The 19,432-nt window shown below is 39.6% G+C and overlaps 1 protein-coding gene across 2 annotated transcripts in view; it reads right to left on the reverse strand.

The window, feature by feature from the left end:
• The window catches only part of BZW2 (basic leucine zipper and W2 domains 2), a 54,281-nt gene that overhangs the window by 26,037 nt on the left and 8,812 nt on the right, over positions 1-19,432 (reverse strand). For both annotated transcript variants that reach the window (XM_051785991.1, XM_051785990.1), the window contains exons 2-4: positions 9,996-10,060; positions 3,510-3,686; positions 2,309-2,412 (exon numbers count right to left, since the gene is read on the reverse strand). In XM_051785991.1, the coding sequence (XP_051641951.1) occupies positions 2,309-2,412; positions 3,510-3,686; positions 9,996-10,053 (339 nt within the window). In that variant the 5' untranslated portion in view covers positions 10,054-10,060. The remainder of the gene's footprint in view (positions 1-2,308; positions 2,413-3,509; positions 3,687-9,995; positions 10,061-19,432) is intronic.

A 19,432-nucleotide genomic window follows, 5' to 3' on the forward strand; every position in this document is an offset into this window, starting at 1 on the left:
AACATCCTAAATGGAAGTATTCTGGCTCAGAACAAGTGAAAAATCAAGGTGTGGCTATGCTGAGAAGCAGAGACACAAAAAATTCTAATAAAATAAGGTGTAAGATGAAAATGTAAGCTACTTCCTTGTTCATATTTCCAAACAAAAGTTTGTATATTTTCTTAAGTCCCTGTAAATGACAGAAGTGTGCTTGATATGCGTACAATCTGCTAAAATATGAGCATTAGTCTTTTTACTTGATGACTTTTCACTCTTCTAATGGTTTCCATGACTAAATCCACAAAAAAACCACACTACTGGTTTATTTGGGAGTCAGAGTAAGAAATTACCTTATAGGTATCTTCTAGATAAAGAAGTTCTAAACACTGTTTTAGACTTACTTGACTTTTTGATAATAGCACAAGAACTCTATTTTCTATTATGCATGGAAAAAAACCTGGCACACATCTCTTCAGGCATTAATTACAAAATGTTGACTTATTTTGCTGGCTTTTGGTTTGAAATGCAGAGAATACACTTAAAATTCCACTGCTTCAAATCCTGAAGTAAAGCCTTCTTTTCCATTTTCCAGTGTGCAAGCTTCCACTTTAAAGTTAAATTTATTCTTGGAGGATTGGTACTGCCAATTTTTGTTACAAAATCATTAAAATATTAAAATTCAAGAAGACATAATGAATGCTTTTACAAGTAACATGGATTTTCCTGAAGCAGATTACCCTGTTTTAAGAAATTATAAAGCTGACGCACAAGAAATATTGACCCTTTTTCAAAAAATAAGTATATTTCACTTCTTTAGATTGTCACAGATGTGTTTTTAAAGGAGCTTTCTGCTATTAAACAAACATTTGTTACTGATGCACATTTTAATCCCAGCACCCTTAAATCAACCAAGTACCCTTCCAGCAGCTTGACGCTCTAGACACCTTAGCAGGGACAGTGGTGTTTATGTTCCTACTTGCTGTCTTCAGCATTCCAATAATAACTAGTTATTTTATTAGAAGATATTTTATTAGAAGACAAATATATTACTTAATTAATGACAGATTTCTGACATCTGGGAGTTGCAATGGTATTGCATTTTTATGCCACCCTTCTTATATCCAGAATTGAACGGTGGATTTGAATTTTCCATAGAATTCTTATTGTACTTTCTCATATAATCATTATCTTCCATTAAGGAGTTAGCTTCTTGTCATGAATGTTTTAGGCTTCATTGCTTTTTTGTGTTAATTTCACATAGGCCTATTTGTGCAAGCCTTATTCCTGCAAGACGAAACCATATATCACATATGTAGGAGAAATGAAAGCTCTTGGAATATATGCCCAATTCCTAACTAAATATACAACTAAAGGTTGGAGGCATGAGCTTTTTACTTTTTGTCATTTTTATACTTCACAGAGTTGTTTAGGTTGGAAAATACGTTTAAGATTATCAAGCCCAACTGCTAACCCAGCACTGCCAAGTCCCACTAAATAAACCATGTCCCTAGGCACCATGTCTACCCATCTTTTAAATACCTCCATGGATGGTGACTCCACCACTTCCCTGGGCAACCTATTCCAATGCTTCACAACCCTTTCAGTGAAGAAATTTTTCCTAATATCCAATTTTAACCTCCCCTGGCACAACATGAGGCCATTTCCTCTTGTCCTGCCCCTTATTACTTGGCAGAAGAGACCAGGCCCTGTCTTGCTACAACCTCCTGTCAGGTAGTTGTAGAGAGTGATAAAGGTCACCTCTGAGCCTCATTTTCTTAAGGTTAAACAGCCCCAGCTCCTTCACCCACTCCTCATAAGACCTGTGCTCCAAACCCTTCAACAGCTCCATCTGCTCTTCTCTGGACATGCTCTGGCACCTCAATGTCTTTCTTGCAGTGAGGGGCCCAAAACTGAACACAGGATTTGAGGTGTGGCCTCACCAGTGCCAAGTATAGGGGAATGATCAGGCTGTATTTCTGATACAGTTCATTTGTTTCTAAAAATACGTTCATATAAATCTTTCAGTCTGCACACAGAAAAGGTCAACAAAAATAATAAGGGTGGTGTCCAGAAATAGACCCAAACAACAGCAGACTGAGATAAGCAAAACTGCTTTCTGTAAAAGAAAGCATTGCCAACTGTGATACGATTATCTTAGATATCCTATTTTTTTACCTAAAATGTATAGGTTAGGATAGATTACTGATTAACTGGATTTTTCAACTGGCCTATAACTAGCCTACTGCAGCCTAGACAGTCTGTAGATGTTCCACTGTAATCCCTTTTGATACATAAATGGAAAACAGTAATCAACTATGCCTTAACTGACCTGAGCATAATTTCGGATGGCATCATGATCTTCATCTGCAAAAAATACACAGTGGTTGGTCATCTTGGTCTTATCATTGTCATCTATGCGTGTGCCTCCAGGAGCTAGAAGAAAGGGAAAAAAGGCAAGGAACAATTTCTTACTTTAGAGGATGTTCTATATGCAACATTTAATAAGTCTGGTCAGTCTTACGTTAGTATCACTAAGGCAAAAGGCCAGAGTAAGAGCTGGAAGGGGAAAAGGAGGAATAGAGAGAGACCGAGGTTTGCTAAGCTATGGTGGCATCTGACAGAAGGTAAACCTGGCCAATATGCTGCACGTCAGATCACACAGACCTCAGAGGACTGAGTGATTCAGTTCTCTCACATCTCAGTGGGTTTTGAGAACACTGAGAGTGATCAAATAAGCATGGATTGGAGGACGACCCTTGTGTGTATTTCAACTACTGCTTTAAACATCAATGAAAATTCTTTCCAAAGAGAAAAGTATTAGCACTCTTAGTAATTTGAGGACTTGGAACATCCTACTAATTCCTTTAATGCTTAGCAGGCTCATGAAAACATTCAAAACGCTAGCTTATTTCGTTGAGAGTTTTTTACCTAGGTATTTCCACTAGCTTTTGTTTCTTGCATTACCTCAAATCTTAGAAAAACATCTTTTCTTCTTACATACCAAAGACCAGGAAGCAGGAATCAAACCAACATGACCAGTAAAAGGAGCTAACTTATTCAAAATACAGAGGAAGGTGAAAGGCACGTTTTTGCCAAAGCTGCCACTGATACCTGGGAGAAATGTCCCATGAACATCCATAAAGCACTCCTCATTATCCTTCACTTCTTCTCTCAGCTAGCCTTTGTTGCAACATCTACAAAGGAAGATTTGCAACAGCTGGAGTGCTGTATTAGCCTTTTTATGCTAATAAGTCCCTCTGTTTCCCCTAGTTAGTGTATCTCTCATTTTCATTGTTGCAATTATATGCTGGTTTAGCTCAGATACTGCTTCTCAGAGTAGTATCCATCAAGTGCCGAGGTGTTACTGCATGACAAACAACAAACAGTGCTATGATATGAGATGCAAGCAGTGTCTAGATAAGTGAAATTGTAATACAGGTTATAATTTCCACTGTAGAGGAAGACAGAATCTTGGAAGAAGCAAGCAAGGCTGATCATCAAAATTCTCTGTCAGATATTCTGCAGGTTACCTAACATGCTGCCAGCTACCAAAATATCAAAGAGTGTGTCAGCATAGCGGCGATAATCAAGCCGTGAGCCTGCTGCATCCAGAAACTTGGCTATAGCCTCCAGGTCATTCCCAGCTTCATTGAGGCCTTGGACAATTGTATCCCTGAAGACTGTGGGTTCAAATTTCTCCTTTTCATCTGAAACAGAGATAGGAGAGAAAGAAAAGGAGACAACCAGTTTTTAAATTGTCTGTTAAAATTCTGTATCAGCCAGCAACTGAAATGATCACAGCACCTAAATATATTCTTCTTATTCTGGTCAACACAACAAAAGTTTCTTTGTTTGGCTTGTACTGCCTCTGGAAATTCTTCAGTGTTTACCCTTGCTTAGCTCTCTTCCTCATCTCCCAACACCAAAACACACACAAACATATCACGATAAATAAATAAAGGAAAGGAAAAGCAACTACTGAAATTGTTTTCAAACTTCATACTCTTACTTCTCTTCTTGAAGGTATTATCACGTGTGTATCACTGTGCATTGCTAAATCTGAGAGCAGACTGAAGGGAATGTCAGCTATGCATACATAATGTCACTGTAGGAACACTCCATTTTTCATTAAATAACTATGGTCATACAGCTAAAATGTTTTCAAAAAGACAAGTCTTCAGGAAAAGAGACCAAGGTATTAATAAAACTAGTTTTTGCATAAACATTTAGGACCAGGCAACACAGTGTAACCAAGAATTTATCTTTCATATTCACAGATCTAAGCAGCACTAGGAACACAGAAACACAGTGCTCACATTGCATTTTCTACAGCTGTCCCTTGTTGCACTCTATTAAGGTACAGACAATGCCCTATGTCAATGTCATTACTACAACAGACATAACTGCAACTTCCAGATAAATCTATGTAGACTTACCCACACCTCCTGTTCCCTTTTCTGCAGGCTGTTAATAGCTTACCACTCGAAGCTTCTTAAGAAAACAGGCCCTGGCTTTATATAAGGCCACATATGAAATGCCTGTTACTGTCAAAATAACTGAACTTCAAAAGCAGAACTGCAAACTGGTCTGTGCACTCAAAACCCCGGTTTGTTAGCACCTGCTGACACAAATATTGATACAAGTTCTTGAAAAACCTGCAAATACTATATCCAGAGAATCAATCCAGAGATTTTTACTTACTAAGATAAATGAGGATTGGTTAAGAGACCTTGCTTTCTAATAGCCTTTCTTCTCCAATCTCCTCCCTCCTGCCCCAGTAGTCTTATGGCAATAACTATTTTCCACATAATTCCTACTTTAAATAATTTTTTTATTTCTAATACACAAAAGACTTTCTCTCTCCTTGTTCCCCTGCTCGTACTTGGGGTGTGCTCATTCTACCCTCTTTAGTACATCACTTGCACATTCTCCACCACTTTCAGTGCATCTCCTTCCTCCATAACAATCATACCTGGAAGGCACAAAGCAGTCCCTTCCACTCAAGTGTCTCAGGCCACTGGGAAGCTCAGGTGACTAGTCAACCTGTCCTTCCAAGGAGCCTGGCAGCACACAGCCAACTGCAGTTCAAAGGCTGCCTGTCAAGCATGAAGCACTGGAAAACTGTAGTATCCCTTTATTTTCCAGAAATCCCCTGCTTCTAGTGACTTCCTAAGTCTACTTCCCATCTCCCTGTGGACTGCTTCCCCATCCTCTAGAATCTGACATCCTCAGATCAAAGCTGATGATTACTCAACTCCATGGACACCCATATACATGCTCATGAAACCAGCTTATCCTGAAGTGATGCACACAACCACAATGCCAGCCTAGATTCTCCCGTACCACGCTCTCATAATCCAATACACTACTTAATATGCCCCTTCTCTGGAGTGCAAATGACTTCTTCCCAGGTTTCTACTTCACACCAGATCTTGGAGACATTCTGGCTCTCAGCTGTGTTACCCTGACTTCAGCTAAAATCTGGAGTGTGCCATTAGAGCAACCACCTCTCATATCTGCAGGGCATGCTCGTGGTAGACAATCCGGAGAGGGTTGAGGGGGGAAATGGAGGAATGTGCCTTTGCTCTGGGGAAATGCCTACAGAGAAGCATACTACTGGAATCCCATATGAACAATCAGATCTACTACAAAATACTCAACTGCAGCTCTCTTCCAACTTGAAGTACAAAAAACAACCCAAAACAAAGAACAAAGCAACCAACCGACCCACAAGCAAATCAGTCTTTTACTGAAGTGTAAGTACTCCAGTATGTGTACTTCAGGCAGTTTTATTTGCTCAGAAGAAACACAGTTCCACCCTTAAACAAGTATTTGAGTATAATTATTCTCTTCTGCATTATCAAATAAGTATGTATTACTTGTGAGGTAAAAAAAAAAAAAAGCTCAATGATACATCAACCAACAAGAATACAGTTCAGTCTTAAGAGAGGAGTTAAAAAAATAATCCTGTTTTACCTTTTCAAATGTATTTTGTCTAAAAATGTAAGATGTTCATATTTAAACTGAAAAGTGTTATATGCTTGGTATCATAGGTACACAATGCTCAGTACAAACACCATGATTAATATTTCTTAACTCTTTTAAATATTCTTCTCCTGCCCCAGAAGTCCTCCTCTCATCTGTAGTACCCTACTATTTTCTTGTCTATCACAATCTAAAAATTTTACACAGGAGGAGAACTCATTGCATGAAAAATTATTTATAATTTTACTGAAACATTTTCCTACCGAGCTAATGTACTGAAGAGGAATATGCTGATGTAGTACAAGAGGGTGAATAAGAAGTCATCATCAAGAAGGGGTGACAGTACGTTGAGCTGTCAGAAGCACAATTACTAAACAAGTACAGCTCCAATCACAGGCTAGCAGAGGCAGGTGTAGCTTGCAGATGTGATGCACACAATATCCAATGACGCAGTGCTATACACAGCTTTTAATTTTCACCATGTTCCCAGATCCTTATATCCTTTCTTCTGCTTCTAAGAAAATCACAAAGTACATTTATACCCCTCTCCTTAAGAATGAATTTTAACTACTCAACAGAACACCCACAACTGTATTTCTGTGGGAAAAAACAGATACCTTGTTTGGACCCTCTTCTTACTTCATATTAATGTAAAGGTGTTAATACTGACTTCTTACTAGATAATTTTCTTTCTGAAAGCGTTACACATCATTTTGCTTAGCTTATTTTGCGCCATTTTTTTAGCATATATGGATCCTATGTTATCTACACCATAGGAATAAACTTAGGTATCAGGTATTGCCTGTCAGCTTACTTCAAACAACGTGCACTGTTTGTTCCTGTTAGTACTTTGTGATGCTTTTTGTCTTTCACGTATTTGTCAATTGTCTGGATACATAAATTTTCCTTTCTACCTACTGGTATTTTTGCTACTCCTATTTCTTGCTCTTCCATTTCAGAACACACAAAGACATTACTCTGCACGCATGCATGCAGTCAGTGCAGTCTGCATCCCATGTATCTGCTCCATAAACACAAGTACTGCCCAGATGCCACTACTGCTGATAGTCACCAAAACAGCATTATTCAACAAGTACAGAAACTATACTGAAAACTAACAAAACTACTTTCTTTGCCTAAATTGCTAAATCTTGATATGAAACTGCAAGATGCCTCCCTCCCTTGCAAGGTTCTTCCTTTAACAACATCATTCTTCCTTCAAATCTTTTTTAAGCAATTTTCATGTCTGCCACTACATATGCTGGAGGCAAGGTTTATTCCTTTTATTTGGTCAACTAATAGAACTGGAAAGAGTGGGATTTACAAGCTCCTCCTTCATAGTCCTCTCTCAAAAACGTTTTAGACACTTTTAAACTTTAAAGAAAAAAACATTGTATTCTTCCTCTTTTGCTCTCTAAAAGCTCAGAAGTTGTTCACAATCAGAGGCTAGTGGCAGCTAGCTGACCAGTGATAAGAGTTCATATAGGCAATTAATTTTATTAGCTGCCTGACTGAAGTGTCACACCTCACTGTCTCCCCATAGGGCAGTGCTCCAGGGAGCTGCAGAAAGGAAAAAGGAGTATCATGGGACACAAGTCAATTGGTAAAAACACACAGTCGCCTCTCAACCAGCACACTGCCTGCAGCATTTGTGCACTTCAGACCCTGCTACCTGCCTGCCTGATACACACAACAGAACAGTCTCTGACAACTGAAATATGGTCAAACCACAGCTACTGCACTCTGTTCTACCTGGGCGACATTTTGGGATCCCCAGATATACTGAAAGTCATCAAAAAAGGCCTAAGCTATCTTCTAGTCTAAGTCCAAGACATAACAGTCTGTGACACTGCTGTGATACAAAAAGTATATGCAAACAGAGGGGAATAAACGTACTTGGGAACCATTTCTCTTCTTCAAGCCCTCTGCTTCTAGAAAGAAACAAGTATCTACAATTTTCTAAGCAGGATATTCAAATATTAAGGCAACCAGGATCCCACTGTGTTTGAAGAAGAGATTTTATGCTTTGAGCACAAAAAGAAATGTTTGCATATTAAAATTTCTATATTAAAGCTATTTAATATCCACAATTCTGTTTAAGTAACCTCTCTGAAAAAAACTAACCAAAAACCCACCTCCCAATATTTCAGGCCCTACACCATGTCTCTTACTTCTTCCATGTAGTCAACAATTCCACTCCCAATCACTGTAATAGCAATCCAAGAGGTAGGCACTGAAATACAAATCAGATCTCTTTATTTATTCTAATTACTGCTTGTATTAAACAGGAGTCAAAGACCAAATTATGCCACAGTGCAAAACACGGGCTGAAAGTCTTCATGAGAAAGAGGACATTTTCTGAGACAATTTTATCAAATAACATGTACCACAATTGACTGACCTAGACTGAAAAATACATACCATCAATCCAGAAGTGTGCATGTCTCATTGCTTTCACTGGTGAATCTGACAGATGTATTTTTTAGGGATTGTTAATTCCACTCCTCCAGCTATGTCTATGTGGTTGCTAGTTAACACAGTGTACAGCTCCTATGGAATAACGCTCTGCACCATGTTGATGGAAAGTTAATCCCACTAATTACTGGAACATCGTGGCATTTAATTACAAACAATACTGGTTTCTTTTTTAATGAGTTATACTTAGAAACGTTGTATATGCACCATAAAAAATACACTTTCCATTTAAGACACTTCATCAGTCAAACAAACTGAAGAAGTGCTGGGTGCAAGGAAGTAAAGATGATAAAGCTGGCACTGCTTTTTATCATGACTGACATCAAATTATTTTGCAATTCTCTTCTAAGTTTCGTGATCATCCTAGATCTCACGGTACTCACTCATTCGGCTCTTCAGACTCGTGACAGAATTTGCAGTTTTCTAAGAAAGGTTACCAACTCTTTTTGTTTCTCTCAACCACACTAAGAAAAATGCTCTTATTTACATTTTCTGTCACAAGAGATTAAGACCAGGTGTTAGCTTTTGATTAGAAACAGGGAAGTCGAGATGGAAAAAGTCTGTTTCATGACAGACAGGATCTTCACCTGTGTCTGCTGTAATAATCTGCTGTTACACCAGTAAAAAATCTGAGCTTTCATTTAATAAACTAGACATTTTTTTGGTGGGGGGAAAATAAATTATTACACATAGTTTTGCTTTCTGCCTCAAACTGTTGGGCATTAATCTCAGCCACCTAAAACATGACAAATGAACTCTGAGTATAGTATCACCAAACATGTTAGGACGACACCCATTGTACAGAATACCTAGATAACCAGCACCATACAGCTTTTTTTAAAAATTGATGCTTATTGTACATAAGGAAAGAGTGTTGGTCATGTTTACAGAAAATCAGTATCACAGTGGGTAAAATGGGATTCACACAATGGTAATTGCTTTATTTTAACAATAAAAAAAGACTACACTAACACAGCAGAAAGAAGTATTTCTGAAAAAGGAGCTTTCTCACCTCTGTTGTTACAGAAAGTAGGGCCAATGAGATGATCTGACCATCTCATGGAGAAGGAAGGTGAGAGAATTCCTTTCTAGATATGAAAGGTTCATTCATAGACATAGCATTGATTTGAGTCAAAGAAATAAAAACCAAAAATCAAACCCAGAAAGTCAGATAATTTTCTTTGTACAATCTTTAAATAAAAGCTCATATTTTGCTTTCTTACTTGAAAAAAAATTTTAAGAAAAATGCAAAACAAACATCTAAAATTTTCATCCTTATCTGTAGATATATTGTAAACTCAGAATTCCATTTTTAACTGAGGCTTCCACAAGACTACATAGCTAAGAAACACAAATTTTAAACAAAGTCCTAAGATATACAGTGAAAATAATAAAATTCATAGAGCTTAGTTAAACATAACATCTGCAATCTTGACATGACTGAAAAGAAGGGGAGAAAAACTTTAACGTTATTGAACTATAAACTATTCCGCCTGCCCTGTTTGCAGTCATTTTAACAAACAGGAAAATAAAGTAAGAAATGTAATGCAACCTACCCCTCTTCCTAGTTTTGAACCGCTGGCCTGTTAGCACCGGCTTCTGATTCTTATTCATAAAATTTCTGGAGAAAGAAAAAAAGGAAAAATATTTTTATTCTGGTATTTACAGACAACAGTTTAATCTAAAGGCAAAATAAACACTCGCTGTAGTAAAATCCCAACATGTGAAAGGGCAAGAGAGTTCCTGATGCATATTCAAAAAGTAATTCACATTATCTTAAAGATGAAGAGCACTACAATCCAAGAATGACTTTGACAAGATGTGCTTCTGCCAAAACCTGGCTCTTGGCATCTCTGTAAAAAACCCTGAAGGTTCAAACCTGGACAGGAAGGTGATGGAGTCGCTGCCCTTACCCCTGCGGCAGGGGTACAGCACCACTGCCCACCCAGCTCATGGGGATGCTGTGGGCACAGAAGCCACTGGGGCAAAAGTCTGAGAACCATCCTGGTGGGGCTCGTCATGGCACAGGTCTCACTCTCGGGAATGTTCAGGAGGCAGATCGATCCCAGGGCTACATATTGTCCTGCTAAAGATGTGACTTTGTGGTCTAACCATAATTACAGTGTTTTAATAATCAAATCCCAATCAAATTTTTAATAACATTTAGTCCTTAAAAGCAGGTGGGTTTTGTAGAAATAATAAAAGATAAACAAATCCCTTGCTCCATCAACTTTGTGCATAAATATACAGTTAAGGACCTACATGGCACATCATGTAACAGTAAAAAATATTTGGCTTGTACAACTTCAGACCTTAGCGGTGAGTCTCGACAGACAATGTCAAAAAATTTGGGAAGTGCTGATATATTAATGCCATTTTATCTAAAGAAAACAAAACTATTTTTCAGCTTTGGATATAGTCAGTTTAATCACACAGATACAGTTTCCACAAAGAGCAGCTAAACTGACAGCTGAATGCAAACAGCAGTGAATAAAAGGAAGCTTTGCTGCATGCAGAAATCATCACAGGTCATCCTCCTGTCCTGCCAACAGCAAGTGCCAGCCCTGAGACTCAGAGGCCACCTATTTCACACTCTGCAGGTCATTAGGACGCTGTTACGTATGATTTGCTCATCCAGAATTAAGCCTTCCCATGCAAGACTTTGAGCATGTTCTTCTAATAACTTCAGTTCTTAAAAAATCTGTATTATTTCTATTTCTTCACCGTAGACTCTGCAGGTCTAGTTTAAAAGTACACACATTTCCAATATTTCTTCCTACTATGAATGAAAAGAAATTCAAGCTCCACGGCTAGAAAGACTCCATCAATCACATGTTACTATCCAAGTAATGCTCTTTCTACCCCTGAAAGTTCATTTAACTCTGTTAACAATGCTACAGTGTCTTACTATTTGCCAGACTTCCCTTTCTAGTTGCAGCATCCCTAGGTGCCCACTTCTGCAGCATTTCAAATTGTTAACCTGGCAAACTACTGCTTTCTAGTGTAGGCTTATCACTTATCCACAGTCAAAAACTGCCCACATGCACTGGAAATAGCCAGTAAAGTTCAGAGTCAAGACTGGGTTTGCTTCCTGCAAGTCATAAAAACACAAAGACATAACAAGCAGTTAAACTGAGAAGTTCACACTTATCGCTGAGGTTTAAAGTTGGAGTTTTAACAGACCAAGGAGCATTTCAAAACAACTGCAACACTAAATGGCCTTCTGGAAAAATGATTTGCTCATCTGCAAAGAGAGTTAAACATGGCAAACCATGATATCACGGGATCTTTCAAAGTGCTGTAGGACCCAAGATCTTTTAAAGTGCTGTAGGACTCCCTTCACAGTAGAGCCCAAAAGGCTCTTTCCCCTCCTGAGCTGTCTCAGTGGTAGAGAACAGGAGGTGCTTTCCAAGTTAATTAGGCAGATAATCCAGCAGTCTATAGGGATAAGCAATAGCCCACCCTTTAGCCAGTGACAGGCTAGATTTGACATGCTTGTCTGGTTTGTCTTTCTGACCTTCAGTTATTTGTAAAGAGACTGATCTATAACATTCACCCAGGCATTTCTGATTTGTTTTTATACTTGGCCTGGACATCTTACGCCTTGTTCTGGGTCTGGAAATGCCCAAGAGATGGCAGGAGCCCATGAGGTTTGGAAAGAAAGTGTCAAGCAAGCAACGCAGCAGGTAAGAATTAATCTGCTTGTTCACAGATCTTCCTGAGCACAAACATGCCATCAGGCTGGGATTCACAGTGCCCATTTCCTTAATGAACACACAAAAGCCTTCGATGCAGCCATATTGGTACAGTTTCCCAGTTTCTATAAACAGCAGAAATGCATATGCTAAATTTTTAGCACCAGTCTTCTCCTTCCCTTTGATGCAGTGTATTTTTAAACTGCAAGAGTTGCATGCACCTGAAGCATGACTATCGAACACGGCTGTTCCCTGGGAATATAAAGTATGTCCTTTAAGACAGATGGGAACAAGATTTAAAAAAAAAAAGAAGTTGTTGAAGTAAAACTCACCACTTGTGGCAGATTTAATGACCAGAGGTTCAGTACAACAGAAGAGACTCTTTAATAGTTAATTACTAGGAAGACAGGATATGCCTTCTTCTATATTTAGCTTTACATGCTCTGTGCTCTAATCTGCTACAGTGAGGGTCTGGCTTTATAAGGCACTGCCTCAAGCACTGGCCCAGGATCTTTCATCAAGAAATGGCAGCATGAGGCTGTGCAAAACCAACCCAGTGATCTATATGACAGCCCGGGATGTATCTATAATACAAATAGCAGCAGCTCCTGCAAATGAGATTTTAAAGTGCTGTTGCCACCACAACAGATGCCTGGATTTTCTTTTACTTTTTTTTTAAATCAAGAGCACACTAACAACAGGACAAAAGTAATGGCTGAAGATTGTAAATTCAGGGTGGCATCATATAAACTTGCACAGCACATTTGATTGCATCAGAGTGCAGTCAGGTGTCTTGTTGCTGTAAAACCTTGAAATCACAAGGCCTTGAACTATTACAACACATATTCTCCATTCTGAAAGGTACAGCATCTGGGCAGGCTAAAGCCAATAGCAAATTTTGAAATGGCAGCTAGAAAAATCAGAATGGTTACAGAATAAAGAACTTAAGGACAGATAGAGGTAGGAAGGAAATAGCCTCCAAAAGAAAACCCAAACCACTAGTTAAACTTGGATCTTGCAGCCCAACATCCTCCAGGACTCCTATGAATTGTCAGCAGGAAAATGAGCGAGTGTGAAAATGAGAGCTCATTCCTTTCACAGACTCCACTCTTCTACAGAACATGGGAGGGGCTCAGCAATGGAAGCTTTACTCTCGATTTACCGCTCGATACTCAAGCAGATGTCAGAGAGCAGTACGGAACCAGGCAACACACTCCAGTGTGGACTGTGGAAAACGGCTCATTTTTCACACAAACCACAAATGCCTAAGCCTGCTAATTGCTAACTTGCAGCTACAAAATTCATCAGAAAATAAAAAATACATGACTTAAAAGTCTCCCAAATTCCACTCCCACTCTTGTTAACAGGCTTGTATAAAACAGATTCATACTTTAAAAATATGTAAGTTGGTGAGCTGGTACATTCTCCTGAAACTGCTTGAAGTCCACATGCTCAGCTTTCTCTATTGTTGCTCCTCACTTACATGCTAAAGACCCTACACAGTTAAAATAAAATGGAAGGACATCTACAGTTGTAGACAACTAGACATGTATTATACAGTAGTTGCTTTAATCCACCAATCCTTCTCACACAATTAATAAAAACTGTAACAGTTTTAATTAATAAATCCAGGATTAATTAATAAAATTAATTTAAAAACCCCGCAACAGATTGTAGAAGTTACTTTAGAACTTCAGCAAGTATGAACTTGCTTAACAAGTTAGAAAAATGCAGTCTTTTATCCATACCACAGGGAAATTCTTATGATGATTAACTCCTGAATTATTTAAAACCTTGGTAAGGCTGAAGTTTCTACCACACTAAAATACTGGAAGCACTTGTTCTTGGAAACATATTGCACAAAGTTAAGAAAAAAAAATACTGAAAACCTTTATTCAAAGTAACATGATTTTTCTAAGCATCATTTTATACTTCCTTTAACCAAAATCTCAGAATCACCTGAGATTCTTCAAACATTAACATGCTCAGATGAATTCAGGAACAACTGTTTCACAGCAGCGACACTCCACTGCCCTAGGTATGGAGAGAGGGAAATCAATCCCAGACAACATAAGAACAACAGTTCATTATTAAAGTCCTTACCAAGATTTTATGGCTCCATGTACACAGAGCACCAAAAACAGCCCATGGGGGCAAGCAGTGACCCTTCGGGTGGCCCAGCGGAGGGGTGGCTTTGGCAGCATTGCTCCACAGGACTCTGCTGCTGTGGGGACTGGCACCAATGGCATTTGACTGGCAGGGAAATGGAGAGAGCTGCCAGAGCACCACCAACACAGCACCACTAGCTTTCACAGGAACAGATGCTTGGCAGGAATTATTTCCATCTCCTTCCCTTGTTGAGATATCATGTAAGACAGGGGCACTCATCAAAAAGTCAAATAAAATAGAAGCATGGGGTGTGTTGCTATGAAGGAAACACCCCAACCTACAAATCAAGGGCAATCTTTTTTTTTCTCCAAAGACTATCTAGGACTTTACTGGACTTTAAAAGGCTTTATTGGGTCTTTTTCATCCACCAATGTTACTGGGCATTTTCATCCTCTCACAGTTCCACTTCCAGGTAAAGAGGGTTTTCCTCTTCTTCCAGCGGCAAGGCAAGAAGTTACATTAAGAGCAAATGACCAGACTTGAGTAGCACGGAGGAAGAGCTGCCCCTGCACTTCTGCTGGAGAGGAAACATGTCAGCACAAAGCCAGCAGCTGTCTCTGCTCTCTGGGAAGGCAGCAGGCAGCTAGATTATGAGCTAACAAAATCCGTAGGTGGAAACCATTTAAATCATTACCAGCACAGAGGAACAAAGCGACGTGAGGGGACAACAAGACAGAGCGGAAGCAATGCAGCCACCAGGTCTAGCCAAATCCTCATCAGGCTTCCCACTTTCCACTGGGACACTGAGTCCCTCTGGGGACTCTGACAGTCCTCCTTTTCCACAAGCACTTCCCAACACCCGGGTGTGGCAAGTGATCCCACTGCACATTGGTCACGCAGCCCACATGGTTGCTGCAGTGTTCACTGCTGAGACAGCTGTGAAGCATCTGCTGCTTTAATACAGTTTTTGCACCCTCATAAAGCTCTGAAATCCACCTCAGCTCCTGACATTTCCCAGGATTGGTCAGTGTGAAGGAAAAGTACTTTATTTCCATATTCAAGGGAGTACAATGGCTAGCCCACAACATGAAGAGTAGGTCCAATATTCCCTAACTCCTGCTAAAAGCTTGCTTTGATACTGTTGAAAAATAAGAAAAAAAGCAGCTCTATTTTCTGCTTCCCAGCATCCCAAGTGCTCAGAACAGGACCAGAGTGGTGTTAAGAAGCTACCTCTCCTCTCCTTCATTGCACATCTGGGGAGATGGCAAGACCAAGCACCTACACTTAGTGAGACACACCAGGTTTTCTCTATGCAGGTTGACTTGTGCCATTTCATCAGTACTTTCTGACTCTTGCCCCCTGTTCCTAAAACATAGGGGTTTTTTTTAAGAAGTCACTCATAAGCTGAAGGTCTGTAACATCAACCATGGCACAAATCACCAGGAAGGGCAACACTGGCAGCCACCAGGTTTATCTTGCTGTTTTGCCCTCAGTTACAATGTTTATGAAATCTTTATTCCTAAGGTGCCATTCACTAGGCACAGTAAAGCCGGAGCCAGGCTCTCACCAAATTAAAATCGCCTCACTGATTTTATTGCACAAATGGCCTCAACAGCAACAAGCAGGGACTAAGCAGTCATGTAAGGATGTGCAGGGTAAATACAAGCAACCTTGTGTTTTAATATTTACAAGAAATAAGCATATTGCTAATCCACATATTTACCACTGAAAATACCTTTGATTGCATACTTGTAAGCATGCCCTAGTCACCAGTGGCTATCATGTACATAATCTTAAGACAGTGTTGTAGCAGGTTTTCAACACACACTGAATGCCCTGTCTTTCCCAAATGAGCCTTCTAGAAGCATTCAAAGCACTTAATTTTTTTTAAAATGTTTGTTTTTTCATCACAGAACAGTGTTTGTCCACAGCAAAAAGTATCTACCGCAATAAAAGTACTAGTTCTTTATTAGTATGCCTACTGGGAGAGAGAAAACAAAGACATGAAACAAGTGGAATTGGTTTCATTCTGCAGGAAGTACAAACAAATACCTAAAGACAATGAAACTTACTACGCGCTAAATAAAAAATAAAAACCTATGCTCATGCAAGATTCTCCAGCCAAGAATTGTGCAGGCAGCCTGGGAGTAGTTATCTTGAAGAAAAGGAGGCTGAGGGAAGACCTTACTGCTCTTTGCAGCTACCTCGGTAGGCTGTAGCCAGGCAGGGCCTAGTCTCTCCTTCCAAGTAATAAGTGGCAGGACAAGAGGAAATGGACTTAAGTTGTGCCAGGGGAGGTTTAAATTGAATATTAGGAAAAATTTCTTCACTGAAAGCGTTGTGAAGTATTGGCATAGGCTGCCCAGGGAAGTGGTGGAGTCACCATCCCTGGAGGTATTTAAAACGTGTGCATGTGGCACTTAAGGACATGGTTTAGTGATGGCCATGGCTGTGCTGGGTTAATAGCTGGACTCAATGATCTTACAGGTCTTTTCCACGACTCTAAGCCGAGAAAAAAAATGAGAAGACAGACTCACCAAAGTTTGCACCATAAATCACATCACCTAACTGCTAAACTGGGATGCGTAGGAAGACATTTCTTGAAAAACAGTCAAAAAAACCCACTTCCCACTGCCATCAATGAATGTACAATCACACACTGCATTAGAGATTCACCTCACTGCACCTGTTTCAGGAGATTGGGTACTTTTTATGTCATTAACCAAAAATTTCTACAGAAGTGGCTCAGATGAATAAGACTCCTGAAGCACTCCAGATGCACTTCAGAATGTCAAGAGAACTGTAAACTGAAGCACCAAGACAAAGGACTTCTCTGTGTTGTAACTAGCAACCATATGAAAAATGCATTAGTCATGGCAAAGTCAGAGAAAGAAAAAAAACAGAGAAAAAAAATCTTAACAACTGACAGGTAGAAATACAAGTCAAGAAAATAATCACACACTCAGGCTGACACGCATAATGTTGTCTTTCGGTAACAAGGTTTCTTTCAGCAACTGAAGAGGAGGAATTAGATGTAATTCTTCAAGGACAAGGTATTAGTAGGAGCTTTTCTCACTGCTGAGAGCTCTCTTAGGCGCTGTGCTCTTAACTGGAGTCGGCTGAGATAATGGAGATGGGGTATTGCTACAGATCAATTCATATCCAATTAACAATCATTTTAAGGTGATGGCTAGTCATCCAACTCCAAGCTTGCATGCCTTGGCAACGGGAAAACCTCTTAGAAAAAGAAGGAGATAAAAAGGATTGGCAGAGATCCGGGTCAGGTGAACTGAGAAAACAAGAGGAAGACAATACTCTTCCAAAACTAACAAGGTTTTTTTCCTTATACAAGATACCGTTTACATTTACACTTTCAATGGACTGTGTAAATGTTAGAACAGGATTCTTGAATTCAGAGGGACATTGGATGCCCTGTTTATCCTGAAAAGAATTATTGTCTCAGCAATTGCAGTAGAGATGATTTCACTACAGGAAAAATGGTATAGTTGAAATTCTGCAAAAACATTTTTATAAAGGTACTGCTGCAACTTAGCTCAAGCCTTCATTAATGTTTGGCAAAGAAACTGCAGCAGCCACTGTTCACAGTACACTTGCAAAAAATCATTAATGGAGTTACTTTATAGGGTGCCCTTGAACCAGTCTCCAATAAACCAATATACACAAGTATTTGGAAGAAGGCATGTCAAAAGAATTACCAGAGAAGCTTCACTCCAAGCGGTGAATTTTGTCAGATACAGGACAATACAAAACAGTTCAGTAATAAAGGCCACTGCAGGAAGAGCAGGACACAGCACTGCAGCACCTGAAAACCCAAAACTGCCTTCAAAATTACAAAGGTTAAGCTTAAAAAATAAAAATAAATAAATACAATCTCTGCATTCTCCAGAAAGCAATGCCTCCCAGTTGCTAACAGTTTATTATTTCATGAACTAAATACAGTAATTGGAGGAGGGATATATTAATAGCCAGCACCTCCTACACACTTGCAAGCGGTGAAGGCCTTGGCTTTGACAGAACAACTGCTGTAAGCATTAAAGCAAGTTTCAATTTAGACCTCCCTAATTATTTCTTCAAAGTATGGTGCAAAGAGTTCACCAAGGTAATGCACAGTTTTTTACCTGCAGAAAACTGAATCAGCTTCCAGGTATCTGAATTCTGATCTTTCTGGCAAGAAGAGATGGTACAAAGGGCACAATGCTTTGCACCATGTCAAGTATTCCAAACATACCAGCTAACACCAATTATGCTGTTAGCAGCATTCACTCGGACAAAAAAAGAGTCCATAACTGACTTGTATCACTCTGCATCCCAAAAGCCACATGTTCCCGCAGGGCAGGTTGAACATTTTGACAGAACACACTAGTTTTGGTGAACAAAGTCCTGGAGTGAGGAATAAAGCAGTCAGTGCTCAGACTGCTTCAACCAGCAATTATTTTCTAGGTAGTCATGGGTACAATTCCTCTCAGATCAAGCTAAGAGAATTCTATGACAATAGATACTGATTCATACCCAATAGGTGTTGGGAAAAACAAGAAACAAAGCCCACCCAACAGTATATGGCACGCGGTGCCTACAAAATCCACTACTTGTTAGGTGAGTCAGAAAAATAACTATTACAGACTGAGCACACAGAGAGAGGGCACTCGCTATCCTACCCATTGCTTGGCAGCTCACATACCTGGTGCTCTCAGGTTTACTTCAGAAAGGCACTTCTTCACCTCTATGTGGAGGCCTGGAAGCTCTTAGATTAATTCATGGAAGAAGAGTCTACCAAGGCTATTAAAAACAGGGATGATAAAACCTTCTAAGTTTGAAAATTGCTGTGGGTTTGACAAGGGCATGAAAGAAAGAAATGCAGAAATTCATACCACCACGTTCTCCTACCTCCCCATTCTTTTTTTTTTGTTTTATCTTCACATCTACCCATTACTGCAGGCCACTTTCAGAGACGAAACTCTAGACCAAAGGCAAATTTCTCCCAGTAAGCCAAGCTTTGGCATGAGAAGGTGCTCTCTTAAATCCACAAACACACAAGACAAGCATTACTCGCCCATGACAGCATACTCCACTTGAGTGTATTATGGCAACAGCACTCAGAGCTGGGTGGCAGCTGAGTAAGGCCAGGTGAGGAAGAGAAGTAAAACAAAAATCCCAAGAGGACTGTCCTG

The sequence above is a fragment of the Manacus candei genome, unplaced genomic scaffold (assembly GCF_025592945.1).
Source record: "Manacus candei isolate 608988 ecotype Guabito, Panama unplaced genomic scaffold, ASM2559294v1 h1tg000021l, whole genome shotgun sequence".
NCBI classification, from domain to species: Eukaryota; Metazoa; Chordata; class Aves; order Passeriformes; family Pipridae; genus Manacus; species Manacus candei.